General features: G+C 48.2%; 1 protein-coding gene and 2 non-coding genes across 3 annotated transcripts; 2 read left to right on the top strand and 1 right to left on the bottom strand.

Moving 5' to 3' along the window:
- Positions 1-5,534: 5,534 nt before the first annotated feature.
- On the bottom strand, positions 5,535-25,136 carry LOC134729055 (sodium/nucleoside cotransporter 1). Its single transcript, XM_063596502.1, has 7 exons — positions 25,083-25,136; positions 19,499-19,629; positions 17,579-17,747; positions 17,255-17,452; positions 9,272-9,353; positions 7,824-7,922; positions 5,535-7,733 (listed from the first exon to the last, which is right to left on the bottom strand). The coding sequence occupies exons 1-7, from the start codon at positions 25,134-25,136 to the stop codon at positions 7,618-7,620; spliced, it is 849 nt and encodes a 282-aa protein (XP_063452572.1). The 3' UTR covers positions 5,535-7,617.
- Positions 13,046-13,152, top strand: LOC112437399 (U6 spliceosomal RNA). The gene has a single exon (XR_003026018.1). It is a non-coding gene; the product is annotated as a U6 spliceosomal RNA (small nuclear RNA).
- Positions 14,254-14,360, top strand: LOC112437388 (U6 spliceosomal RNA). Its single transcript, XR_003026007.1, has one exon. It is a non-coding gene; the product is annotated as a U6 spliceosomal RNA (small nuclear RNA).
- Positions 25,137-25,178: the final 42 nt, after the last annotated feature.

Below are 25,178 nucleotides of genomic sequence, written 5' to 3'. Positions count from 1 at the left end.
AACCTGCGTGGTAGCATCTCCAGCCTGGTCAGGCTCACTCATGGTCCGTCACTGAAGCACGTGGAGTCATTGGATGCAAGGAATTTACTGACGTGTAGGAGAGTGTGTAGCAGCATTTCGTGTGTCCATCTGGTTGGCAGTCTTGATCTGTGGGTTACTGCCTTCTTACTTGTAGATGAGAAATGAGTCCCACCTTGGAAAGATAGGAAAGGTGTCTGTATAGAGAGCAGATAGCCACACACCCTGTGTGAGGATGAGAAAACTGCTCCAAGCAGTCCTTGTGGGATCATCTCTTCCTTGTTCTTTTTTGCTCTCAACATAATTTGCAGTGTTTGGCAGGTGGGGGGGAGCAGGATGGGGACCTGAGAAGCCTGTCCTTCTTCTAGCTCCTGTTCTAGTTCCTTGCTGTTCTTCAAGGGGAGGGAACACGGATCTTAGTGGGTAGACTGGGCCACACTTACCAGTGGATCAGGTCACTGTGTGTTGAAAGGTTATACACAGCACATGGACCTCTGCCGACTCCTGCTTCTGTAAGCCTGAGGCTGGAAACTGCTGTGAGCCTCCCTTGCCTCGCCTTGCCTTCTGTCTCTGGTGTTTTCCCATCATGAAGCTAAATTGGAAAACTTTGCAGTTTGGCCATCTGGCTCTCTTTCCACTTCCCCTCGGATATGTATCAGGAGTCTCTCTTTTTTCTCTGAAGTCTTGGTGGCCAGTGGGAGGTATGTTTCAGATTTAGACTTTGTCCGAAGGAGTGGGCCCATTTAGGACTCCAGGTGAATGTACCAGCCCCATGTTACCAGAGAACCAGGAGTGCCAGGCAGGGATGATGGGCACTTTGTTAATAATAGCTTGTTCCCATTTGTACATCAGGATCCCCGCAGGAAAGAGGCAAATCTGCTCCTTCTTGCCACCTATCTTATTCTTCCTGTCTACTAGCAGGCTCATATAAGAGATCCCGAATAATAGCATAAAGGAGATAGAAACTTATTCCCCTCTCACATAAAGTTTGTGCTGTCATGGCAGTCTTGCTCTGCAAAGACATCAGGACCCCAGACTCCTTCTTTTTTTTTTTTTAATTATTTTTTTTTAAGACAGGGTCTCACTCTGTCACCTGAGCTGGAGTGCAGTGGGTCATGGCTCACTGTAGCCTCCACCTCCCAGGCTCAAGCCTGTCTCAGCCTCCCAAGCAGCTGGGACTACAGGTGCCCACCACCATGCCCAGCTAATTTTTCTTGAAGGGGTTTCACCATTTTGCCCAGGCTGGTCTCAAACTCCGGGGCTCAAGAGATCTGCCCACCTTGGCCTTCCAAAGTGCTGGGACTACAGAGGCGAGCCACGGCCTCAGGCTCCCTTCAACTTGAAGCTGCTCCATCTCTCGGGTGTTGCCTTTGTCTTCATGGTCCAAGCTTGCTCACCTTCCCATCTGCATTCCAACTGGCATGGAGCAAAAATGTGAAATATACCAAGAACGTGTGGGATGCCCCCATTTATCTAAGGCAGGGGTCAGCAACCACAGCCTACAGGCTGGCCTCCTGTTTTTGTAAACAGGCTTTATCGGAACACAGTCACTCTGTTTGTCTATGGCTGCTTTCAACTACAAGTGCAGAGTTGAGTAGTCGTAACACAGCAATATGGCCCACAAAAGCTGAAATATTTACTATCTGACCCTTAAGAAAAAGTCAACAGAACCCTCTTCCAAGGGCATGATGGGAGGCTGCCTACTGGACTTCGGCTCACACCCCACTGGCCAGACCATGGCCACCCCTAGCCCAGGAAGGTTGAGAAATGTAGTCCTTTTTCTTTTTCTTTTAAGACAGAGTCACTCTTGTCACCCAGGCTGGAGTGCAGTGGTACTATCAGCTTACTGCAGTCTCAATCTCCCAGGTTCAAGTGATCCTCCCACCTCAACCTCGTGAGTATCTAGGACTGCTTGCACACACCATCATGCCCAGCTAATTTTTTATTTTTTATGGAGACAGGGTCTCACTATGTTGCCCAGGCTGATCTTGAACTCTTCCCACCTCAGCCTCCCAAAGTGTTGGGATTACAGGCCTGAGCTACCGCGCCTAGCTGAGAAATGTAGTTTTTATTGTAAGTGGCCACATGCCCAGCTGGATTGTCAGTTTTTACTAAAAAAAAAAAGGAGACTGGCGACTGGAGGACAGCCAGCTGTCTTTCTACACGGGTCAAGTGTTCTTCAGCCTGATGTTGGTGCCTGATATTTTAAAATTTTGAGTTTATGAATGAGATCCTTCCTATTCACTCATAGCCACGTTGATTTCTTTTGTTGCCTCTGCCTTTCCTTCCTCATTAGGATATTTTGCCCAGCAGAGACAGGGTTCAATCCAAGCGCTGCCTTTCCTTGCAGAGTCTCTTTCCTAAATGGCTTTATTCTCAAGTGTGGGACAATTGCCTGGCTGTGCTGCCTCCCCATCCCTGCCAGTGACAAAGTCTCTGTTGGCAAATTGTCCCCATTCCACCATTCCATATCTTTGTCAGAACTTCATCCAAAGCTGCAGTTTCTCTCACTCAGGAAATGGAAAGCAACCTCCAGGCAAGGTAGGAACTTGTTGCACTCCTTGGTGGTGGGCAATTAGGATGCCCCTGTAGATAAGGTCCTTCCCACCCCATTCCTGCTGTGTCCTAGAGATAGTGCCTCTATGATCCAGGCCAGGACTTTCTCTCATTCTCTCCTAAATGACAACTGCTCTTCAAATTATACCCTCAACATGCAAGCCCTCGGATTTGAGGATTTCTGAAGCGGGCATGTAGCTTCTTAACACCCTTCCTAAGGCTGGGCACAGTGGCTCAAACCTGTAATCCAAGCACTTTGGGAGGCAGAGATGGGTGAATCACTTGAGGCCAGGAGTTCAAGACCAGCCTGGGCAACATAGAGAGAGTCCCCGCCATCTCTACAAAAAAAAAAAAAAAAAAATTAGCCGGGCATGGTGGCACACACCTGTAGTCTCAGCTACTTGGGAGGCTGAGGTGGGAGGCTGAGGTGAGAGGACCCCTTGAGCACAGGAGGTCCAGGCTGCAGCAAGCCAGGATTTTTGCGCTACTGCACAGCAGCCCAGGCAACAGAGGCCCCATCTCGAACAAAACAAACAACAAAGCAAAACACCCTTCCTAATAAGTCTGCCTCTTTCAAATATCCTCCTAAGACCATATCCAATCTTTAGTCTCATCACAGCATCTTGGTTCCACCCATGAGATCATATTTACCATGCTGTGTTCTGGCTTCATCTTCGACTTGCTCTTGACTCATGCACTGTCTGCACACAAATGCAGAACAGCTTCGAATCAGGTCTGGAGCAAATTTTGAAACCCTGCTATGTGTTATGTGAGGAACAGCTGAAAGAACTAAGGGTGCCTGGCTCAGAGAAGGGAAGCCTGGATGGGCATCATCTTCAAATACTTGATGGATTGTCATGTGAAAAAGGGATTAAACCATTTCTATAAGTTTTAAGATTTGACTTTTTAAAACTAATGGGCAAGTATTACTTTGGTAAGTAGGAAAAAGGACAACAAAGATATACATATGAGATGAGACCCATTCAGAGTGGCCCAGAATGGCAAAACTGGGATGGATCAAAGCAAAACACTTTTTGATGCAAAATCAAAAAAGAACCTTCTCAGAAGTGGAGCTCTCCAATGTGGAGTAGCAATGAGAGGCGTGAGGTTATTATCTTGATGAGGTTTAAGCAAATGATGAATGACTGCTTGATTTCAAGCAGAATCGGGGGTTAACAAAGTGACTATCCTAGTCAATGTCCTTCTCATTACAAAGAGGAACCTTCTCAATTAGTTTAGGTTAGAGGGGATTTCTGGAAAGAATTTGGCTGTCATGGAATCCAAGGAAAAGCAGAACAACTGGGCTGCAGTAAGGGAGGGAATGAGATCAGCTCCAAGCCATAGCCCCACCGTGGTGACTCAGCTCCCAGCTCTGTTTCTGGGTTTTATAATTCATATTCCTTCCCAAGAATCCAAAAGGCCATTGGCAAGAGTACAGATTTGGCCTGCCCTGAGTCAGGCATTCAATCCTGGTTCAATAGCAAATCACTCATGGGAATGGAGTCTCATGACTCAAATATAAAAACATGGTGACAGAGGCCATCCATACAGTGGGTATAAACATTCTCAGAAAAGCTGGATGGGGAGGTAGACACCCTCAAAATGATGTTTAAGGTCCTGTCCAACCTCAGGGCTCACTAATCCCAAGTCAAAAGTAATTTCAAGCAGATGATATTCTTCATGTGGTTGCAAAGAGGTCAGGACTAATTAACATTCAGCTGAAGGCATGAGCTTGAATTAAATTGAGGGGGCAGCAGAGGTGAGGGCAGGGCCATGGGAAGAAAGGGGCAGAAGGGGGGTCAATGTAGCCCATTAGTCAACTCACAGACCTTGGCATGTTGCCTATTGGGACATGCATTTTCTAGGACAGAGTTACCCATGGGCTGAATTACAAGTTATACAGCATCTGTGTCCACGCGGTTTTTTTTTTCCCCATGCCATTTAAAAAATAAACTATTAAATTTTAGAATAGTTTAGACTTACAAAATGTTGCACCAATACTACCGAGCTCCCATATATCCCACACCCATTTTCCCCTCTTGTTAATAGCTTACACTACTATTTGCTATGGTCTGAATGTTCATGTCTCCTCAAAGTTCATATGCTGAAATCCTAGCCCCCAAGGTGAAGGTATTAGGAGGGGGGGCCTTTGGGAGGTGATAAGGTCATGAGAGTAAAGCCCACATGAATGGGATTAATGTCCTTATGCAAGAGGCCTCAGGGATCTCATTAGCCTCTTCTGCCATGTGAGGACACAGGGAGAAGGTGCCACCTATGAGAAACAGGCTCTCACAAGGCACAGCATCTTCTAGCACCTTGATTTTGGACTTCCCAGCCTCAAGAGCTGTGAGAAATACATTTCTGTTGTTTATAAGCTATCCCATTTATGGTATTTTGTTATCAGCCAAAACTGACTAAGACAGAAGTGTACAGTGTGAGCCCTATATTCAAGTGGCCTGCAGTCTTCTAGGGAAGGCCACTGGCCACAGAATGAGCATGCAGGGAGTCCAGAGAAGGGGGTCAAGGGCAGTCCTTGGGCTGTTCCATGACCCAGCTAGTGGAGCTGAGGCCAACATATGGGCAGGGAAGGGGCGGAGGGCCAATCCTGGGAGAGGACTGTGTTGTCCATATCAACAGGGCACCCTGCCCACAGCCCAAGGGCAGCTGGAGCAGGTGGCAAGGACTGAGGGAGGGCTGCAGAGAGAAGGCAAGAGCCTAGCTGGAGCTACAGGAGTCAGGCCAAGCCTCCACTCTGTGGAGCTAAGGGAAGGACACAGGCCCTGAGGATGGGGACCCAGGTCAGCCTGTGGGGCTCACAAGGAGCAAGGCTGCTGCCCACTGGAACCAAAGTCTGTGGCAGAACAGAAACAGGACCTGGCTCACTGGGGCTGAGCTGAATAACTGCTGCCCAGGGCTCCATCCTCCCACTGCCCTAGGTCAGGGTCAGCCCCAGCTAGGAAGGAAGTTGGACCTGGCAGGTAGGGGTGAGGGTGTAGGGGCCCAGCAGCCACAAGGGCAGGGTGCATCGCAGGTCCTGGAAGCCAAAGCTGCTGGGGAAAATGAGAACTGAGATGGGAGCAGGGCAGGTGGCAGGGAGATGGAGAGGGCATGCTGGTGATAGGAACTCCAGAAACGAAGGCAGGGGAGGGACATCGGGCCTCACCTAGTGGCACAGAGGGCTTGGGGTGGGGAGGAAAGGCAGGGAGGGAGGTGAGGGCGGGCCACACATCAGGGTTCCCTGAACACCAGCAGCCCAACAGAGAGGCCCCACATCACAGTTTGTGTTATGACCTGAAAATACAGAAGATGCATGAGGAGGGGCTCCCCTCAGATGGGCTCGGGGCACCCCTATAGCACCCAGAACTAGGTGGCCTGGCTCAAATCCTGCCTCTGCCTCTTCCCAGCTCTGTCCCTTTAGGCACATAACTTAACCTGTCCGCGACTCCGATTCCTCAACTAGTGACAATAATAACACCTACTGCATGAAGTTGTTGTAAGGATTGAGTTAAAATATATAAAGTGCTGAGAACAGTGCCTGGCACACAGTGCCACATAAGCATTTGCTAACATTACAGTTGCCTAGAGCAAAGCAGTTTGAACATTAGCCAATATTTCCCAAGTTGTATTCCACAAAATCTTCAACTGAGACACTTCCATCAAAAAGGTTCTTACGGGCCAGATACAGTGACTTATGCTTATAATCCCAACACATTGGGAAGCCAAGGTGGGCAGACTACTTGAGTCCAGGAGTCTGAGACCAGCCTGGGCAACATAGCAAGACCTCATCTCTACCAAAAAAAAAAAAAAAATATATATATATATATATATATAAAAACATACACACACATATATATGTATGTATATATGTGCGTGTATTTATGTATAAATTAGCTGGACATGGTGGTATGTGCCTATGATCCTAGCTACTTAGGAGGCTGAGGTGGGAGGATCGCTTGAGCCTGAGAGGTTGACGCTGCAGTGAGCCATGATCACCTGACTGTACTCTAGCCTGGGTGACAGAGTGAAAAGGTTTTTATGGTCAAGTAAATGTGGAAAAAACCACCAAGCTCTGACAAGTTCACAGTTAAAAAAACAAAAAAATAAACAAACAAAAAGTCTAAACAGCCCTCTCTAAGTTTATTTAACCCAGTGGTTCCAAACCTAGTCCATCATGGAACCCTCTGAACGCCTCCCAGGACAGTGTGCCATGGGACCTCAGTTTGGGAAGCACTCTGAGGAAAGGAGGGAAGGGTTTCTCTGAAAGCAGAGAAAGAGGTGACACCACCCAGCAGGGGAAGCCACAGAGAGATCCTAGTGCCCAGGAAGTGGGGAGGGGAGGAGGCTTTGGTGTGCGGCCCACAACAGAAGGGAAGGGGCATGTGAGGGACCCCAGGAGAGGGGGGATAGAGAGGACCAGGGTGCTGTTTGGATGTGGAGGGGAAACGGGAGGAGGCAGAAGTGACCCTGAGAATTCACACTGGGGGAGTTAGGAAATGGGGGAGCAGGAAGGGGGATGGAGTGGGACATGTCCTTCCTTATGTCCTCACTCAGTCTCTGCACACTCACTCCATGACCCCTTCCCAATTGTGGGATTGAGCTGGGTCTAAGTCCTGTGGCTTCCCTGAAGAGGGCTCTGGGAAAGGGAAGGTGGGGACAGATGGTTCCTGGGGGAGAACAGCCCTCAGAAGCACAGAAGCACAAACATGTTCTGTCCTCACTAGGCACAGATCGTGTGGTTGTAAAACCGACAGCAGTTGTCCAGGGCCTCTGGGCTGAACTCTGGGTTGATGCTAAAAAGAAAGCAAAGATTGCAGTGTGAGCTCCAGGCCTGGTTCCGCGGGCCACCACCAGGCTGTGCAACACTGGGAACATTGTTTCAAGTCTCTGGTCCACCCTTCCTCCATTGGTCCTCGAGCCTTCACTTCCCCATTAGCTGCAGCCGTAACATTTCTACCCTCACCCTGGTACCGAAGGCATCCCCCCCAGCACTCAGGCATTCTGTCTATCACTGTGGGTGCCCTGCATGTCCCACAGCCCAGGCCCTCACCTCTGGAAGGCCTCACGGCAGCACTGGTAAATCTCAAAGCTACTGCTGCTGAGGGTCGTGTTCAAGAGGGACATGCAGTCAACTCCAGCCCCCCTGGGCACGTAGAGGATCCCTGTAGAGGGAAAGTGGTGGGTGGGCAGGGCCCCCGGGCTAGCCAGAAAGTCAGGGTTCCACCTTCTGAGCCTGCCAGGCCTGCACTCACCTGCCATACAGGCGTTCACCAGGGACACACAGGCTCCCGTGAAGAGCGCCCGGAGCACTATCTGGGAGAAGTCGCTCTTCCGTTGGGGGACCATGGAGGCTGCAAGGGGACAGAAGTGCTCAGGGCCTGGGAAGCTGTGTCCCTCTCTGCCCGTGTTCCGCAGCTCGGGCTGCATCTGCTGACCTCCCTTCCTCTTCTATTAATAGATGGCCAGAGGGACAGAGGTTGTCCTCCTGACAGCTTGCTGAGCTCAGGAGTTCTCTTTGGCCTGGCTTGGACCCCTAGGCAATGCCCCACATCTCCCTACACACCATGAGTGGCAGATGCAGGAAAAGAATGTGAGTTTGGAGTCAGGCAGACCTGGGATTACATACAAGCTCAGCCACTCACTAGCTGAGTGACTTGGGCCACCACTTCACTTCATGAAGACTCAGTTTCCTTCTTTGTAAAATGGGGTGATTATACCACCAGGCAGTGTAGCTGCCAGGACTGGAAATGTTATTTGTAAAGAACTGAGAACTGTGCAGACCCTTCGACCTTAGGCCCCACCAGGCCTGCCTGCCTGTCCACTGTGGGTGTGGGAACAGGCAGGCCAAAGCCTTGGGGACAGGCAAGCACCACACCTCCCGCCCCTGAGCCAGGCTTGGCCTTCAAGGCCCAGGTGCTAACTTCCTGGGCCACCAGCAGCAGCAGAGAATCGGAATTCTAGGGCTAGGAGGAAACTCTATGAACATCTTTTTCTTTTTCTTTTTTTTTTTTTTTTTTTGAGACAGAGTCTCGCTCTGTAGCCCAGGCTAGAGTGCAATGGTGCGATCTCAGCTCATCCTCGTGCCTGGGTTCAGCTTCCTGAGTAGCTGGGATCATAGGCGTGCACCACCACGCCTGGCTAATTTTTGTATTTTTAGTAGAGATAGAGTTTTGCCATGTTGGCCAGGTTGGCCTCAAACTCCTAGCCTCAAATGATCCACCCACCTGGGCCTCCCAAAGTGCTGGGATTACAGGCATGAGCCACCACACCTGGCCTCTATGGCCATCTTTTTTTTTTTTTTTTTGAGACGGAGTCTCGCTCTGTCGCCCAGGCTGGAGTGCAGTGGCGCGATCTCGGCTCACTGCAAGCTCCGCCTCCCGGGTTCACGCCATTCTCCTGCCTCAGCCTCCCGAGTAGCTGGGACTACAGGCGCCCGCTACCACGCCCGGCTAATTTTTTGTATTTTTAGTAGAGACGGGGTTTCACCGTGTTAGCCAGGATGGTCTCGATCTCCTGACCTCGTGATCCGCCCGCCTCGGCCTCCCAAAGTGCTGGGATTACAGGCGTGAGCCACCGCGCCCGGCCGGTCATCTTGTTTGGGTCCTGCTTTAGACAAATGAGACAACTGAGGCCTACATGTCCCAAGCAAGTTCAAGTCCCAGACTCTCCTAGACACTGGTGAGGCCCTGATTAGACTCACTCAAGCCTCCCAGCATGATCCCAATGGAGCTGAAATTGGCAAATCCACAGAGGGCAAACGTCGTGAGGACTTCAGCTCTGACCTGAAAATACAGAAGATGCATGAGGAGGGGCTCCCCTCAGATGGGCCTGGGCACCCCTATAACACCCAGGCTCCCTGGCCTTAATTTTACCCACTTCTTACATGTAATTGACCTTCGAGTCCTCTGTGCTGCCGCTTCCCCAGCCTTGCAATCCCACCTCTAAGTTGGCTCAAACTGCACCACATCAAAAACATAGTCCCCCTCTCTTATCTGTCCTTCAACTTTTTTGTTGTTGTTGTTGTTTTTGTTTTTGTTTGAGACAGAGTTTTACTCTTGTCACCCAGGCTGGAGTGCAGTGGCACAATCTCAGCCCACTGCAACCTGTGCCTCCTGGGTTCAAGCCATTCTCCTGCCTCAGCCTCCCGAGTAGCTGGGATTATAGGTGCCCGCCACCACGCTCGGCTAACTTTTTGTATTTTTAGCGGAGATGGGGTTTCGCCATGTTGGGCAGGCTGGTCTCAAACTCCTGACCTTAGATGATCCGCCCACCTCAGCCTCCCAAAGTGCTGGGATTACAGGTGTGAGCCACCACACCCAGCCTGTCCTTCAACTTTTTAATCTTCATTACCAGCCTTTCTGGATGGGGTTCAGCCTTTCTTAGTCCTGTCGCTTTGGCCCTACTAAGCTCTGTCCTGGGGCCATTTGGTGGACAGCCCCTTCCCTGACCCTGCAGTCCTGGGCTTCCAGTTCACAGCACTCCTGTGAATGCTCTCAGGCTGAGAGAGGGAGTATGGCCCACAGGAAAGAGTAAGGGATTTGGAGCCCAGCCAGCCTGGCTTCTAGGATTGTCTCACCAATGATCAGCTTGAGAAGTCAGTCACTTCTTTCTGTGTCAGTTTCCCTGTCTGGAATAGGGGAATAATAGTACTTGCCTGGGAGGGCTGTAAAAAGGATTATATAATGTATGGGAAACACCAGGCAGACAGTAAGTGTTCAAACACAATAGTTATTTGCTTTTGTTCTTAACAACTGTCCTATTTCCCAGAAAGAAGTTTTAAGAGCCAAAATGAAATAATTTGAAAACAAAATTGGTTTACGGGTACAAAAAAATAGTTAGAATAAATGAATAAGAGCTAATATTTTATAGCACAACAGGGTGACTATAGTCAGTAATGACTTAATTGTACATTTAAAAATAACTAAGAGTATAATTGGATTGTTTGTAACACAAAGGATAAATTCTCCATGATGTGCTTATTTCACATTGCATGCCAGTATCAAAGCATCTCATGTACCTCATGAATATTTACACCTACTATATACCCACAAAAATTAAAAATTATTTAAAAAATTGGTATAGAGCCTCCCCTCACACTATATAAAATTAATTCTAGATAAATATTAATATTTTAAGTATAGAATGATAGAAAATATAGGATAATAAATATAGTTACAAGGTACTATTATTACTCTTATTTTGGAGAGGAGTAAACCGAGGCTCAGAGAGGTTAAGTAACTAAGGAAGTTCACACAGCAAGAAGGTAGCTGTATCAGAATTTGAACTCAGTTTTGACTCCAAAGCTCATGGTCTGAATTATCTCATCATGTTATTTCACGAATTTAACACTTTCCAGATAACTTTCTTTTTCTTTCTTTCCTTTTTTTGAAAACTTCTGCCTCCTGGGTTCAAGCAATTCTCATGCTTCAGCCTCCCAAGTAGCTGGGATTACAGGTGTGTGTTACCACACCTGGCTAAGTTTTCTATTTCCTGTTTGCCATGTTGGCCAGGCTGGTCTCAAACTCCGGGCATCAAGTGACCCACCCTCCTTGGCCTCCCAAAGTGTTGGAATTACAGGCATGAGCCACCGTGCCCAGCCGCACTTTCCAGATAACGTTCTAAGTTTAGAAATAACAGAAGAAATCACAAAAGAAAATATTTGGTATAAAATCTATGTTAAAAAAAAAAACACAAATCTCGGCCGGGTGCAGTGGGTCACGCCTGTAATCCCAGCACTTTGGGAAGCCAAGGTGGGCAGATCACAAGTTCAGGAGACCGAGACCATCCTGGCTAACATGGTGAAACCCCATTTCTACTAAAAATACAAAAAATTAGCCGGGCACAGTGGCGGGTGCCTGTAGTCCCAGCTACTTGGGAGGCTGAGGCAGGAGAATGGCGTGAACCCAGGAGGCAGAGCTTGCAGTGAGCCGAGATCACACCACTGCACTCCAGCCTGGGCAACAGAGCGAGACTCCGTCTCAAAAAAAAAAACAAATCCCAAATGCTGGGTCAAGTGAGAGCTGACAGGCACTGGGTGACTCTGTGCCTCACTGAGGAAAAATAACTAAACATGGGCAGAAGAGACCCTAAGAAGCCAAGAGGCAAAATGTCATTATACGCACTCCCTGTCCAAGCTTGTTGGGAGGGACACGAGAAGAAGCACCCAGATGCTTCAGGCAACTCCTCAGAGCTTTCAAAGAAGTGCCAGAGAGGCAGATGACTATGTCAGCTAAACAGAAAAGAAAATTTGAAGATGTGGCAAAGGCGGACAAGGCTGGCTAGGAAAGAGAAATGAAAACTTACATCCTTCCTAAAGGGAAAACAAAAAAGAAGTTCCAGCATCCCAATGCGCCCAAGAGGCCTCCTTTGGCCTCTTCTTGTTCTATTCCAAGCATCACCCAAAAATCAAAGGAGAACATCCCAGCCTATCCGTTGTTGATGTTGCAAAGAAAGTAGGAGAGATGTGGTTATAAAACCGCTGTGGAGAATAAGCAGCCTTAGAAAAAGACACCTGCAAAGCTGGAAGAAAAATACAAAAGGGATATTGCTGCATACCGAGCTAAAGGAAAGCCTGATGTAGCAAAAATAAGGGAGCTGTCAAGGCTGAAAAAGAAAGAAAAAGAAAGGATAGGAGAAACATAAGAAAGAGGAAGAGGATGAGGGGGAAGGAAAGATGGGGAAGATGAAGATGATGAATAAGCTAGTTCTAGTAGTTTTTTTTTTGTATATAATGTATTTAACCCCCCCAAACTAAATTCATTCCTTTTAAAGAAATAAATTAAAATGTAAGGCCATGTAAGATTTGTTTTTAAACTGTACAGTGTCCTTTTTTTTGCATAGTTACATACTACCCAATGTGTCTTTAGATAACTCTGTCCTGGTGGTATTTTCAATAGCCACCGACCTTGCCTGGTGCAGTATGGGGGTTATAAATTGGCATGGAAATTTAAAGCAGGCTCTTGTTGGCACACAGCACACATTAGTTATGTATGTGGATGGTAGTGCCTTCATCTTTAGTTGTCTCTGATGCAGCTTACACAAAATAGTTGCTGTTTTGTTAACTAAACACCACTGGAGCCGGGCGTGGTGGCTCATGCCTGTAATCCCAGCAATTTAGGAGGCCAGGGCAGAAGGATTGCTTGAGGTCAGGAGTTTGAGACCAACTTGGGCAATACGGCGAGACCCCGTCTCTACAAAAAATGCAAAAGTTAGCCAGGTGTGGTGGCACACGTCTGTAATCCCAGCTACACAGGGGCTGAGGCAGGAGGATCACTTGAGCCCAGGAGGCAGAGGCTACAGTGAGCTGTGATTGCACCACTGCACTCCAGCCTGGGTGACAAAGTGAGACCCAGTCTCCAAAAATAAATAAATACATACATACATACATACCACTCAAAAGTTACAGCTGTTTTGTTGACATTCTGAATGCTTCTAAGTAAATACAATTTTTTTAATGAAAAAAAAACACATTCCTGTGCTTGCTTCTTGTGCACATATATTAAAACTTCAATGATACAAAGAAGATTAGCATGGCCCCTACCTGAGGATGACGCAAAAATTCATGAAGCGTTCTACATTTAAAAACCAAAAAATAAATTTCCTTATACAACATAAAGGGCAATAACAGAAAAGGCTAGGAAAAGTATATGTAGAAAATATATCAGAAAAAAGTTAATGCCTTTATAACATAAAGCGTTGATACAAATATTATTGGAAAAAATATGAAGGTACCTGCATCTCTGCTTGCCCACCTACAGTTGTGTTCCACAGAGCAGCCCCAGGCTCCCTCTCTTCCTTCGGTCTCACTGTCTTTTTCCCTCCCTCCCTGTGTCCCTTCCTTCTTTCCTTTCTTGCTTCCTTCTCTCTGTCTTTTGTTTTCAGACAGGGTCTCACTCTGTCACCTAGGCTAGAGTGCAGTGGCAAAATCATAGCTCACTGCAGCCCCAATCTCCTGGGTCCAAGCGATCCTCCTGCCTCAGTGTCCCAAGTAGCTGAGACCACAGGCGTGCACCACTACAACTGGCTAATTTTTAAATTTTTTGTAAAGCCAGGGTCTTGCTTTGTTTCCAGGGCTGGTCTTGAACTCCTGGTCTTAAGTGAGCCTCCTGCCTTAGCCTCCCAAAGTGCTGGGGTTACAGGTATGAGCCACCACACCCAGCCTCCAGTCATCTTCTTAAAATTCAAAATGTCAAATCTTCAGTGATTTCCAACTGTTCCTTGGCCTGTGATTACCACCTGCTCTAGCTGTATCCATTGCCTCTGCTCTCTAAGCACACCAAGTGCTTTTCAACCTCAGGGCCTTTGCACATGCCTCTTCCTTTGGAATGTTTTTCCCAGCTTGTCCTAGCTCATCTGTTCTCCAAGTCTTGGCTTAAATGCCACACCTCAGGGATTTTTTTTCTGACCAGTCCAGCCAAGGAAGACCCTGCCCTGTTTTTTTTTTTTTCTTTTCTTGTTGTTTTCTTCATAGAACTTACCACGAATTGTGGTTATTTTAATTTTTGTTCCTTTGCTTTCTTGTGTTTTGCCTGTGTCTCTCACTACATGTCGGTTCCATGAGACCAGAGCCATGTCTGTGTAATTCTCCTTTTTATCCCCAGTGCCTAGCAGAATGCCTGGCACCTAAATGGTCTCAACAAATACTTGCTGAAGGAATGAAGTTCATTAAAAAAAGATCATGAAGTGCTTGCTTCGGCAGCATACATACTAAAATCAGAACGATACGGAGAAGATTAGCACGGCCCCTGTGCAAGGATGATGTGCAAATTCATGAAGCATTCTATATTTTTACACTGTGTGCCTGCATCTAAACACCTCATGTACCCCATAAATCTATACACCTACTATGTACTCACAGAAATTCAAAATAAATAAGAAAAAAAAGAACAGGAAGGGGCGTGCCCTCTATTAATCTCTGAGGAGGGGGTGAGACCAGAGGTGAGAGTAAGCAGTGAGGGGAAACTTGTGCTTTTTACTCTATACAAACTTTTTTTTTTTTTGAGATGGAGTTTCACTCTTGTTGCCCAGGCTGGAGTACAATGGTGCAATCTTGGCTCACTGCAACCTCCCCCTCCTGGGTTCAAGAGAGTCTCCTGCCCCAGCCTCCTGAGTAGCTGGGATTACATGCGTCTGCCACCACGCCTGGCTAATTTTTGTAGTTTTAGTAGAGACGGGGTTTCTCCATGTTGGTCAGGTTGGTCTCAAACTCCTGACCTCAGGTGATCCTCCAGTCTCTGCCTCCAAAAGTGCTGGGATTACAGGTGTGAGCCACCATGCCTGGTTTTTTGTTTTGTTTTGTTTTTTGAGACAGAGTCTCACTCTGTTGCCCAAGCTGGAGTGCAGTGGCACAATCTTGTCTCACTGTAACCTCCTCCTCCCAGGTTCAAGCAATTCTCGTGCCTCAGCACAAGGACTGGGACTACAGGCACATTCCAACACAACCGCTGATTTTTGTATTTTTAGTAGAGAAGGGGTTTCGCTATGTTGGTCAGGCTGGTCTCAAACTCCTGATCTCAAGTGATCCACCCACCTCAGCCTCCCAAAGTGCTGGGATTACAGGTGTGAGCCACCGTGCCTGGCCACAAACTTTCTTTTTTAAAAAACCTAGAGTCCCTTCCTTTACAATTTAAAAAATAATTAAAAAGACAAGAGAAAGGACTTCCCATTGAAAGTTTCCAGTCACCCAAGTAATGCAAATGAAAACAATGAGCTATTATTTGCTTATTGAAGTAGTGAACCTTGTTTTTAAAAAGAAGCTACTCGATGCTGTTTAGTTGTGTGGCGAAATAAATGCTCGCAGGCACAGCTGGTGCTGCTGATTTCAGCTGCTGCAGCCACGTGAAGACTCATGTGGGAGTCAGTCAGCCCACACCTGGGAACGCTGCAGAAATGATCTGAGAGGAAGGAAGAGCTGTATGCACAAAGATACTCATTTCAACATGTGGATAAAAATCAAATAATACAATTGTCTGAATGGCCCAACAGCAGGGGATTGGGTAAATATGTTAGGACACATATACAAAATGATGCTTATGTTGTAATACTAAGTAAAAAAAAAAACAAAAAAACAAAAATGGCTACAGCACGGTTTGGCTGCTACGACAGAAACTATGTAAACTCTCTCTTGCTTTCCCTTTTTTTTTTTTTAAAGACAGGGTCTTGCTCTGTTGCCCAGGCTGGAGTGCAGTGATGCAATCCTAGCTCACTACAGCCTCAAACTCCTGGGCTCAAGCCATCTTCCTGCCTCAGCCTCCCAAGTAACTGGGACTACAGGCATGCACCACTGCACCCCGCAATTTTTAAAATTTTTAGTAAAGACAGGGGCCCATTATGTTGCCCAGGCTAGTCTTGAACTCCTGGCCTCAAGTGATCCTCCCACCTTGACCTCCCAAAGTGCTGGGAATACAGGCATGAGCCATTGCACCTGACCTAAACTCTCTCTTAAAAGAATGGAAGAAAATGTAAGAAACAACAATAACTATTATCTGGGATGGTGAGATTGTAGGTAATTTTTTCATTCTCAATAATGTTACTATTCTTTTAGAAAGGTTAATTTTATAGAACTTTTATAGTTTTTAAAAATAAATTTTAACAGAAAGAGCCAACCCCTGCACTGAATCCACTATATTAACAGTGAAGGTGATGGCCGGGTATGGTGGCTCACACCTGTAATCCCAGCACTTTGGGAGGCCAAGGCGGGTGGATTATTTGAGGTCAGGATTTCAAGACCAGACTGGCCAACATGGTGAACCCCGTCTCTACTAAAAATCCAAAAATTAGCTGAGCGTGGTGGCAGGCATCTGTAGTCCCAGCTACTTGGGAGGCTGAGGCACGAGAATCACTCGAACCCGGGAGGTGGAAGTTGCAGTGAGCTAAGAATGTGCCACTGCACTCCAGCCTGGGTGACAGAGGGAGACTCCATCTCAGAAAACCAAACCAAACCAAACCAAACCAAAACGGCTGGGCGCGGTGGCTCACGCTTGTAATCCCAGCACTTTGGGAGGCTGAGGTGGGCAGATCACGAGGTCAGGAGATCGAGACCACGGTGAAACCCCGTCTCTACTAAAAATACAAAAAATTAGCCGGGCCTGGTGGCGGGCGCCTGTAGTCCCAGCTACTCGGAGAGGCTGAGGCAGGAGAATGGCGTGAACCCGGGAGGCGGAGCTTGCAGTGAGCCGAGATCGCGCCACTGCACTCCAGCCTGGGCGACAGAGTGAGACTCCGTCTCAAAAAAAAAAAAAAAAAAAAAACTAAACCAAACCAAACCAAAACAGTGAAGGTGTTAGTGAAGTCTCCTTATCTCACTCACTCTCCCAGCTCATTGGGTGCACACGTGTATGCCTTTGGAGTAGATGTGGCAGTCATCTCACCCCGTTTTCCAACAGAAGAGGCAAGGTACTGTGGCTGGCCTAAGGCCACAGTGAAAAGCGACCCATCTAGAGCCAGCTTTCAGACATCCCAAACAATGCTCTCTCCGCGCACCTCAGCCTCCTAAAAGGCCTTGAGAAAGATGGCAGCGAAGCCTGAAGCTGTCCTGTCTCCCAGGACTACAGGATGTAGGAGGTGAAGCACCACTTCAGTGTCTCAGCCAGGCCCAGAGAGCGGGAGAGCAGCTGCCAGGGGCCCTGAGGAGTGGCTGTGCCGTGTCATCCCCCTGCTGCAGGGAAGGGACTGGGACACTCACGGAGATCCACTGCTTCCTGTCGCCGACCCACTCCTCGGCCCCTGCCAGGCGGCGTTGCTTGTACTTGGAGAGGTCTTGATAGGCCACAAACTCGTTCAGAAACAGCTTGATCCCCAGCAGCTCAGCTACCACTGGGCAGTCCTCCCACGCCACACCCATCAAGAAGGCTACAGGCCGCAGGATGTAGGAGCAGATGAGCTGAGGGCACAACGGTATGGCTGGCACCGAGGGCTGGGCCTGGGCTCTGCTAGGTCTCCAGCCACCACTCACCACCCACCTGGGGCCATCCTCTCTACAGACTGAGTGTGGTTGCCAGAAACGCACCTGGAAGCTGAGCCCTTGGACGTCCACCATGTCTCCCAGCCAGGAGAGGGCAGCATTGATAAAGTCCAGCACAGCCAGGAATGCAATCAGGTTGGCAGCGATGTTGGCGACCACCTTCACGGAGATGGCGGCCCCAGTGCTGGCTGCTTCTATGAGGTTCTGAGCATCTCTGTTGTTGGGATCAAGAATGATCATTACTGGCCTGTCTCCACAACCAGCAAGGGTCCCTATCCTATAGGCTCAAATAGGAACCCTGGAAGAGCATTTCAGAGCGGGAAATCCTAATTTTCCCTGAGACCCAGAGAGAAAAAGGGGCTGGTCAAAGCACCGGGATAAGATCCAGGTTTCTAACGCTGAACTGTCCAAGATGGAAGCCATCAGCCACACGTGACAGGAGGCTGTCTGAATTGAGTTGTGTTGTACAAAATACAGAGCAGATTCTGAGGATTTAGTACCAAAAAATGCAAAATACCTCAATAATTATTATACTGGTTACATGTTGAAATGACAATACTTTGGGGTATACAGGGTTAAGTAAAATGGGTTATTAAAATCACCCATTTCTTTTCACTTTTTAAAAGACAACTACTAGAAAATGACAGGCGCCTCACATTACATTTCCATGGGACAGCACTGCTCCAGTGCCTCAGAAGGTTGTGAGGTTGGGGTCATCCACTGTGCCCAAGCACATGTGTCCAATGTGGTGCCCTTTCAACATTGTTTAAGGTTTAAAAGTTACCTAACAGTTATTAAGACTATGACGGGATGTTAGGAGGTGAGTGAAATCAAAGATGGCACTCAGCATGTCAATGTGTGGTTGACACCCTGGCAGTCAGAGCTCAGGCACATAGAGATGGGGGCATGGGGCCTTTCTATGACCCTCCTCAACATGTACACACACCAGGCCACAGACCCAAGAACCAGGCCACACTCCCAAGCCTTGCCTGGTCCATTGTTTCCTGCTGGTCAGAGACTGGACATTAAGATGTGAGAACTGGAGTGCGCATTTTTGCAAATGCTGTGGTCTGAATGTTTGTCCTTCGGAAACTCATTTTGAAACTTAATCCTCAATGTGGCAGGATTGACAGGTGGGGCCTTTAAGAGGTGATTGGGTCATGAGGGCTCTGCCCTCCTGAATGGATTAATCCATTCCTGAATGTTGGATTAATGGGATAATGGGTTATCATGGGAGTAGGACTGGTGGCTTTTTGTTTTGTTTTTGAGATGGACTTTCGCTCTGTTGCCCAGGCTGGAGTACAGTGGTGTGATCTAGGCTTACCGCAACCTCCACCTCCCGGATTCAAGCAATTCTCGTGCCTCAGCCCCCTAAGTTGCTGGAATTACAGGCATGAGCCTTTATGCCTGGCTAACTTTTGTATTTTTAGTAGAGATGGGGTTTCACCATGTTGGCCAGGCTGGTCTTGAACTCCTGACCTTAAGTGATTTGCCTGCCTCAGCCTCCCAAAGTGCTGGGATTACAGGCATGAACCATCGCACCTGGACTTGACTGGTGGCTTCTTAAGAAGAGGAAGAGAGATCTGAGCTAGCATGCTCAGTTCCCTGCCTGGCACCCCTCAACCCCTCGCCATGTGATGCCCTGTGCCAACTTGGGACTCTGCAGAATCCCCAGCAGCAAGAAGGCTCTCGCCAGATACAACCCCTCGACCTTGGACTTCTCAGCCTCCATAACTGTAAGAAATAAATTCTTATTCTTTATAAAGTACCCAGTTTCAGGATTTCTGTTATAAGCAACAGAAAATGGACTAAGACAGCAAATGAAGCCCAAACCAGAGCAGGGAAAGTGGAGAGATGGGCCCGGGCTAGTGGAAGACAGTGATGGACAGAGAGAACGGGACCCTCTGCTTTGCTCCCCCAACCTTGTACCACTACCCTGTCTGCAGGACCTCCTGCTGTGCTCACCCATAGGTCAGTTTCACTCCTTCCTCCCTCCTAAACTTGGACTCCTCCACCTCCGGGTAGACCAGCTTGGAGAGGGCCAAAGCACAAGGGGCAGCCATCACAGAGGCTGCAATCAACGAGGTGGCATCGATCTGCAAGAGTGAGAGTGCAGGTTCTAGGTGGACAGTCAGAAGAAATGCTGGCGACCAAGGAGTGCGGCCCAGGGCAGCAAGGGCACATGTGTAGTCTGTCCCACTGATATGTCCTCATTGTCATAACTGCTGTCATCACTAATAATAATAATACCTTTTATGTGTAGAAGGTCACAGGCTATATGTATAGGACCTTCTATTTCTTCCTGGTGCTTCCCTAAGTTAGGAATGACAAATATTGTTATCTTCATTTTACAGACAAGAAAACTGAGACTCCAAAGGATTAAATATGGTTTCCCAAAATAAAGGAAGAGAAGGAATTAGAGCCTATCACATCTTTTGGCTCCAAGTTCAAGGTTCTTTCTTCCTTTTTAGGCTGTCACTGTTGACCACTAATCCCCGTTAGCTGAGGTTTCCCCCTTAGTGGAGGAATTTGTAATGCTTTCAGACAAAGCTCTAGAACCTAAGAGTTGAAATGAAATGGATTTAAGAGCTAAACCAATTCCACCTTAGTGTAGGTATGTACTAGCGTAGGAAGGTACTCCCTCTCTAGGCTCTCTCTTTGAATGCTTACTGTGACGGGGAACTCACCACTGCAAGGCAACCCATCACATCCAGTCCTGCAGTTTGAGAACTTCTCAGGAAATCTGCCTCTATGACAGCCACCGTTTGACCCTCAGTCTCCTTCTGGGAGCCACGCTGTGAAAACCACTCCCAGCAAAATGGCAGAGCAATGTCAGCCCCTGGGATTCTCCCTTCCTGAATTTTTATCTTCACTGGGACCCCAAACCCTTTGCTTCTCTGTTCTTTTCCACAGAGAAATATGACACGTTTCCCCCTATCACTGTGTCATTTACCAAGCAGGGAAACTAGAACCAACTCAGACATCTAACAATGGGAGACCGGCTAAGCATCGTCAGGTTGTCATTGAAAATGATGGTCATCAAGGCCTCACAGTGAAGTGGGAAAGGGCCCACAACATTGCAGGTAGAGAAGAACCAAAACTGGGGGCAGTGGGGAAACAAACTCCAAAATGACTCATGAAAAGATTAGAAAGAAATACACCAAAATGGCAATGAATTGACTGTCCCTGGCTGCTGGGGCCAGGGGTGATTTTCTTTCTTGCTTTATTTTTTTTTCCAAGACAGAGTCTTGCTCTGTCGCCCAGGCTGGAGTGCAGTGGTACAATCTTGGCTCACTGTAACCTCCGCCTCCTGGGTTTAAGCAATTCTCCTCCCTCAGCCTCCAGAGTAGCTGGGATTACAGGTGTGCACCACCACGCCCAGCTAATTTTTGCATTTTTAGTAGAGATGGCGTTTCACCGTGTTGGCCAGGCTAGTCTCGAACTCCTGACCTCGTGATCTGCCCACCTGGGCCTCCCAAAGTGCTGGGATTACAGGCATGAGCCACCATCCCCGGCCGATTTTCTTTTCTTTCTGCATTTTGGTATCTTTCTTTGCTTTTTTTTTTTTTTGAGATGGAGTCTCACTCTGTCGCCCAGTCTGGAGTGTAGTGGCGCCATCTTGGCTCACTGCAAACTCCACCTCCCGGGTTCACGCCATTCTCCTGCCTCAGCCTCCCAAGTAGCTGGGACTACAGGTGCCCACCACCACGCCCAGCTAATTTTTTTTTTTGTATTTTCAGTAAAGACGGGGTTTCACTGTGTTAGCCAGGATGGTCTCAATCTCCTGACCTCGTGATCCGCCTGCCTTGGCCTCCCAAAGTGCTGGGATTACAGGTGTTTTGGTATCTCTCAAAATGTCCACAACAATTTTTTTTTTAATATACCAAAAGCAAAATAGATGTTTCTTCTTAAAGTTTGTAATAAGCCAACTGCATTCTAAAGTGTTAAATAAAAATAAAAAGGAGGAGGGAGGTAAGTTGAAGACAGACACTCAGGCTGATAAAAGCAGAGGGCAGGCCAGGCACAGTGGCTCACGCCTGTAATCCCAGCATTTTGGGAGGCCAAGGCGGGCAGATCACTTGAGGTCAGGAGTTTGAGACCAGCCTAGCCAACATGGTGAAACCCCATCTCTACTAAAAATACAAAAATTAGGCCGGGCGTGGGGCTCACACCTGTTATCCTAGCACTTTGGGAGGCCGAGGTGGGAGGATCACAAGGTCAGGAGTTCGAGACCAATCTGGCCAGCTTAGTGAAACCCCCATCTCTAATAAAAATAGAGAAAAATTATCCGGGTGTGGTGGTGTGTGCCTGTAATCCCAGCTACTCGGGAGGCTGAGGCAGGAGAATCACTTAAACCCAGGAGGCGGAGGTTGCAATGAGCCGAGATCGCACTATTGCACTCCAGCCCGGGCAATAGTGCGAGACTCCATCTCAAAAAAAACAAAAATTAGCCTGGTGTGGTGGTGGGTGCCTGTAATCCTAGCTATTTGGGAGGCTGAGGCACGAGAATGGGTAGAACCCGGGAGGCAGAGGTTGCAGTGAGCCGAGCACTCCAGCCCGGGCGACAGAGTGAGACTCCATCTCAAAAAAAAAAAAAAAAAAAAGCAGAGGGCAGATCGTGGGCACCCCTCATTACCATCTCAGGGAAGTGCCAGGCCTGCTGCTGAGAAACCAGGCTGGAGACCCTCTCAGGCTCTGAATCCCAGGTATTGTGTCCTTCTTTTTCTAAACCCCAGTTGTTTCTTTTTAACGATCGACAAAACTTCTTAAAATGTGAACAAGAATTGGCAGCAGCCTGATACCTCCCCAGGGCCCTGTGTGGACACTGGGTGTGCAAGCCTGGGCCCCTGCCCCTTGCTGGATGAAACCCACTTGGGGCAGGTGTCCTCTCTGGACTTTCTGGGCTGGGCTTTGGGACTTCCCCTGCTTCCTCCTCAGTTGCTCAGCCCCAGCTGGGATGGTGCCACACCTGGAATCTTGGGATTTTCCCTCCACCAGGCAGGACCCTGACCCTTCCTCTGACTTGTAGATTACATCTGGTTTGTAAACCTGAGTCACGGCAGAGAACACACCCTGCAGTTGTCACATTCCTGCACACTGTCCCCTGGGTGACCCAGTTGTGGTCACAGCCTCAAATGCTGCAGTTGCTAGTTTCCATCTCATCATAGAAAGGGCTGAGTCCTGCACAGGCAGGGCTCCCTGGGCACTGGGCCAGCCCACACCCACCTCCCCACTGCCAGCTACTCTGCAGGGCTGTGACATTCCCCAGCCCTGCCTCCCAGGCACCTGGTCAGGAGAGCCTTCCATCCTAGCATCCCAGGGCCCACGCCTGCCCATAACCCTTCTCTCTCTGACCCAAAGGGTCTCGCTCTGTCACCCAGGCTGGAGTGTAATGGCATGATCATGGCTCACTATAGCCTTGACCTCCTGGGCTCAAGTGATCCTCCCACTTCAGCCTCCCCAGTACCTGGGACTATAGATGTGTGCCACCATGCCCAAGTAATTTTTTATTTTTTAAATTTTTTGTGGAGATAGGGGTCTCCCTATGTTGCCCATGCTGGTCTCAAGCTCCTGGTCTCAGCCATCCTCCTGCCTTGGCCTCCCAAAGTACTGGAATGACAGGCATGAGCCACTGCACCCAGCCTAGTAGCCACATTTTTTTTTTGAAACAGAGTCTTGCTGTGTTGCTCAGGCTGGAGTGCAATGGGGCGATCTCGGCTCACTGCAACCTCTGCCTTGTGGGTTCAAGCAATTCTCCCACCTCAGACTCCTGAGTAGCTGGGGTTACAGGCATCTGACATTATACCTGGCTAATTTTTGTATTTTTGTAGAGACAGAGTTTCTCCGTGTTGCCCAGGCTGGTCTTGAACTCCTGACCTCAGGTGATCCACCCGCCTCGGCCTCCCAAAGTGCTGGAATTACAGGTGTGAGCCACCGTGCCCGGCCATAGCCACATTTTAAAAAGGAAAAAATAAATAGGTTAAATTAATTTTAATAATGTCTTAACTCAATATATCCAAAATATTTTCTTTCCACCCATGTAATCAATATAAACCTATCAATATGGATGACAAAATAAAAATTTTAAATTAATAAAACATCTTAAAATTTTTTCAGTACGACTAGCCTCATTTCAAGTGCTCAATAGCTATGTGTGTTTGGTGGCTACTGTACTGGACAGTGGAGATCTAGAAATATCCAGATATTAGCAATAGGAGGGATGTGCGGAGAAGCGAGCCAGAGATTGAGCAACAAAGTGGTTTTAAGAATCTGGGAGCTTGGAGGCTGGGCGCAGTGGCTCATGCCTGTAATCCCAGCAGTTTGGGAGGCCGAGGCGGGTGGATCACCTGAGGTCAGGAGTTCAAGGCCAGCCTGCCCAACATGGTGAAACCCTGTCTCTACTAAAAATACACAAATTAGCTGGGTTGGTGGCGCATGCCTGTAATCCCAGCTACTTGGGAGGCTGAGGCAGGAGAATTGCTTGAACCTGGGAGGTGGAGGTTGTAGTGAGCCGAGATTGAGCCACTGCACTCCAGCCTGGGCGACAGAGGGAGACTCTGTCTCAAAAAAAAAAAGAAAGAAAGAAAGAAAGAACGAACGAACGAACGAACCTGGGAGCTTGAAGGAAAGGGCAAGAGAGACCTTTCTGGGATTCAGGGACTGAGGGCAGAGCCAAAGATACTGAGGAACTGACTGGGGAAGGAAGTTAGAGGGTGTGCAGTACAGGGCTGGTGCAGTGACTGTCATGAGCCAGGTGGGGGCAAAAGAGAGCTGCTCTGGAGACAAGACTGGGGCAGATCCAGAGACTGAAGGGAAGGAAGGTTTGTTAGGTGCTTTTCCTCTGGGCCAGCTATAGTTGTAGTCTGGGGCTTTCAAACCAGAGACTGTAAAATGGAGGCTCAAGGGCACCTAGGGATGATCCTGGCTGCCTCTGCCCATTCTGTGCTGCTAAAGGGAAGTGGGTACCCAGGCCCTGTCAATGGGGAAGCCAGACTGCCCAGGGCTGGGCCTGGACTTTTGCCTGAGAAAGGGAAGAAAAGAGGGCTGAGTTTTAAGCCAGATTGTGGAAATGGGCGAGCATTCTTCCAGTGTTTAAGTTCTAAGTAATGACTAGGAGGAACACCAGCGTTATTCTTTTCGTTGTCTAAGGGGACCAGAACAAGGTTAAGACATTTAAAGCCCTAAGTTCTGAAAACATTATGGCATCCCCTCCCCCAATATCCTGCCATGAAAAAAAGTTTCAGGAACAAAGTTTTGGGTTTCCATTTTTGAAATATCAAATTCCTTCTGCTGGGACTCTGAAAACAAAACCTAGAATGAAGGGCTCAGAAGTAGCCTCAGAAGAAGTTTTTCTGTCCTGCCCTCCCATTTATCAGTCCAATTCTCCTTCAAGGCTAGCCATAAAAACTAGAATTCCCCTTCTCCAAGGCAGGGCACGGAGACCAGAAGCCCTTTTCCCCAAAGTCAGCCATAAAGCCCAAAAACATTGCTCTAACTTCCCTCTGCCTTTCTGGGTAAAAAGTGGCAATAAAGAAATTATCTGACCTACTTTGTTTGACTGTAGGTCATAAGACCCCCCCTTCCAGAGAGGATCTTGCCCCATACCCAGAAGGAAAAAATGCTCAGAGAGCCCAAGAAGAGTCTA

This window comes from Pan paniscus, chromosome 16 (genome assembly GCF_029289425.2).
Source record: "Pan paniscus chromosome 16, NHGRI_mPanPan1-v2.0_pri, whole genome shotgun sequence".
Classification (NCBI taxonomy): domain Eukaryota; kingdom Metazoa; phylum Chordata; class Mammalia; order Primates; family Hominidae; genus Pan; species Pan paniscus.
Note: the sequence above shows the minus strand (reverse complement) of the source record. Positions and strands in the feature narration are given on the sequence as shown.

Coding starts and splice junctions, on each gene's coding strand:
- LOC134729055 (XM_063596502.1), bottom strand. CDS start 25,136: ATGGGGCAAGATCCTCTCTGGAAGGGGGGGTCTTATGACCTACAGTCA. Junction 17,748..19,498: donor GGAGTGAAACTGACCTATGG/GTGAGCACAGCA, acceptor TCCCAACAACAG/AGATGCTCAGAACCTCATAG. Junction 9,354..17,254: donor ACAGGAAGCAGTGGATCTCC/GTGAGTGTCCCA, acceptor CTGTATTTTCAG/GTCAGAGCTGAAGTCCTCAC.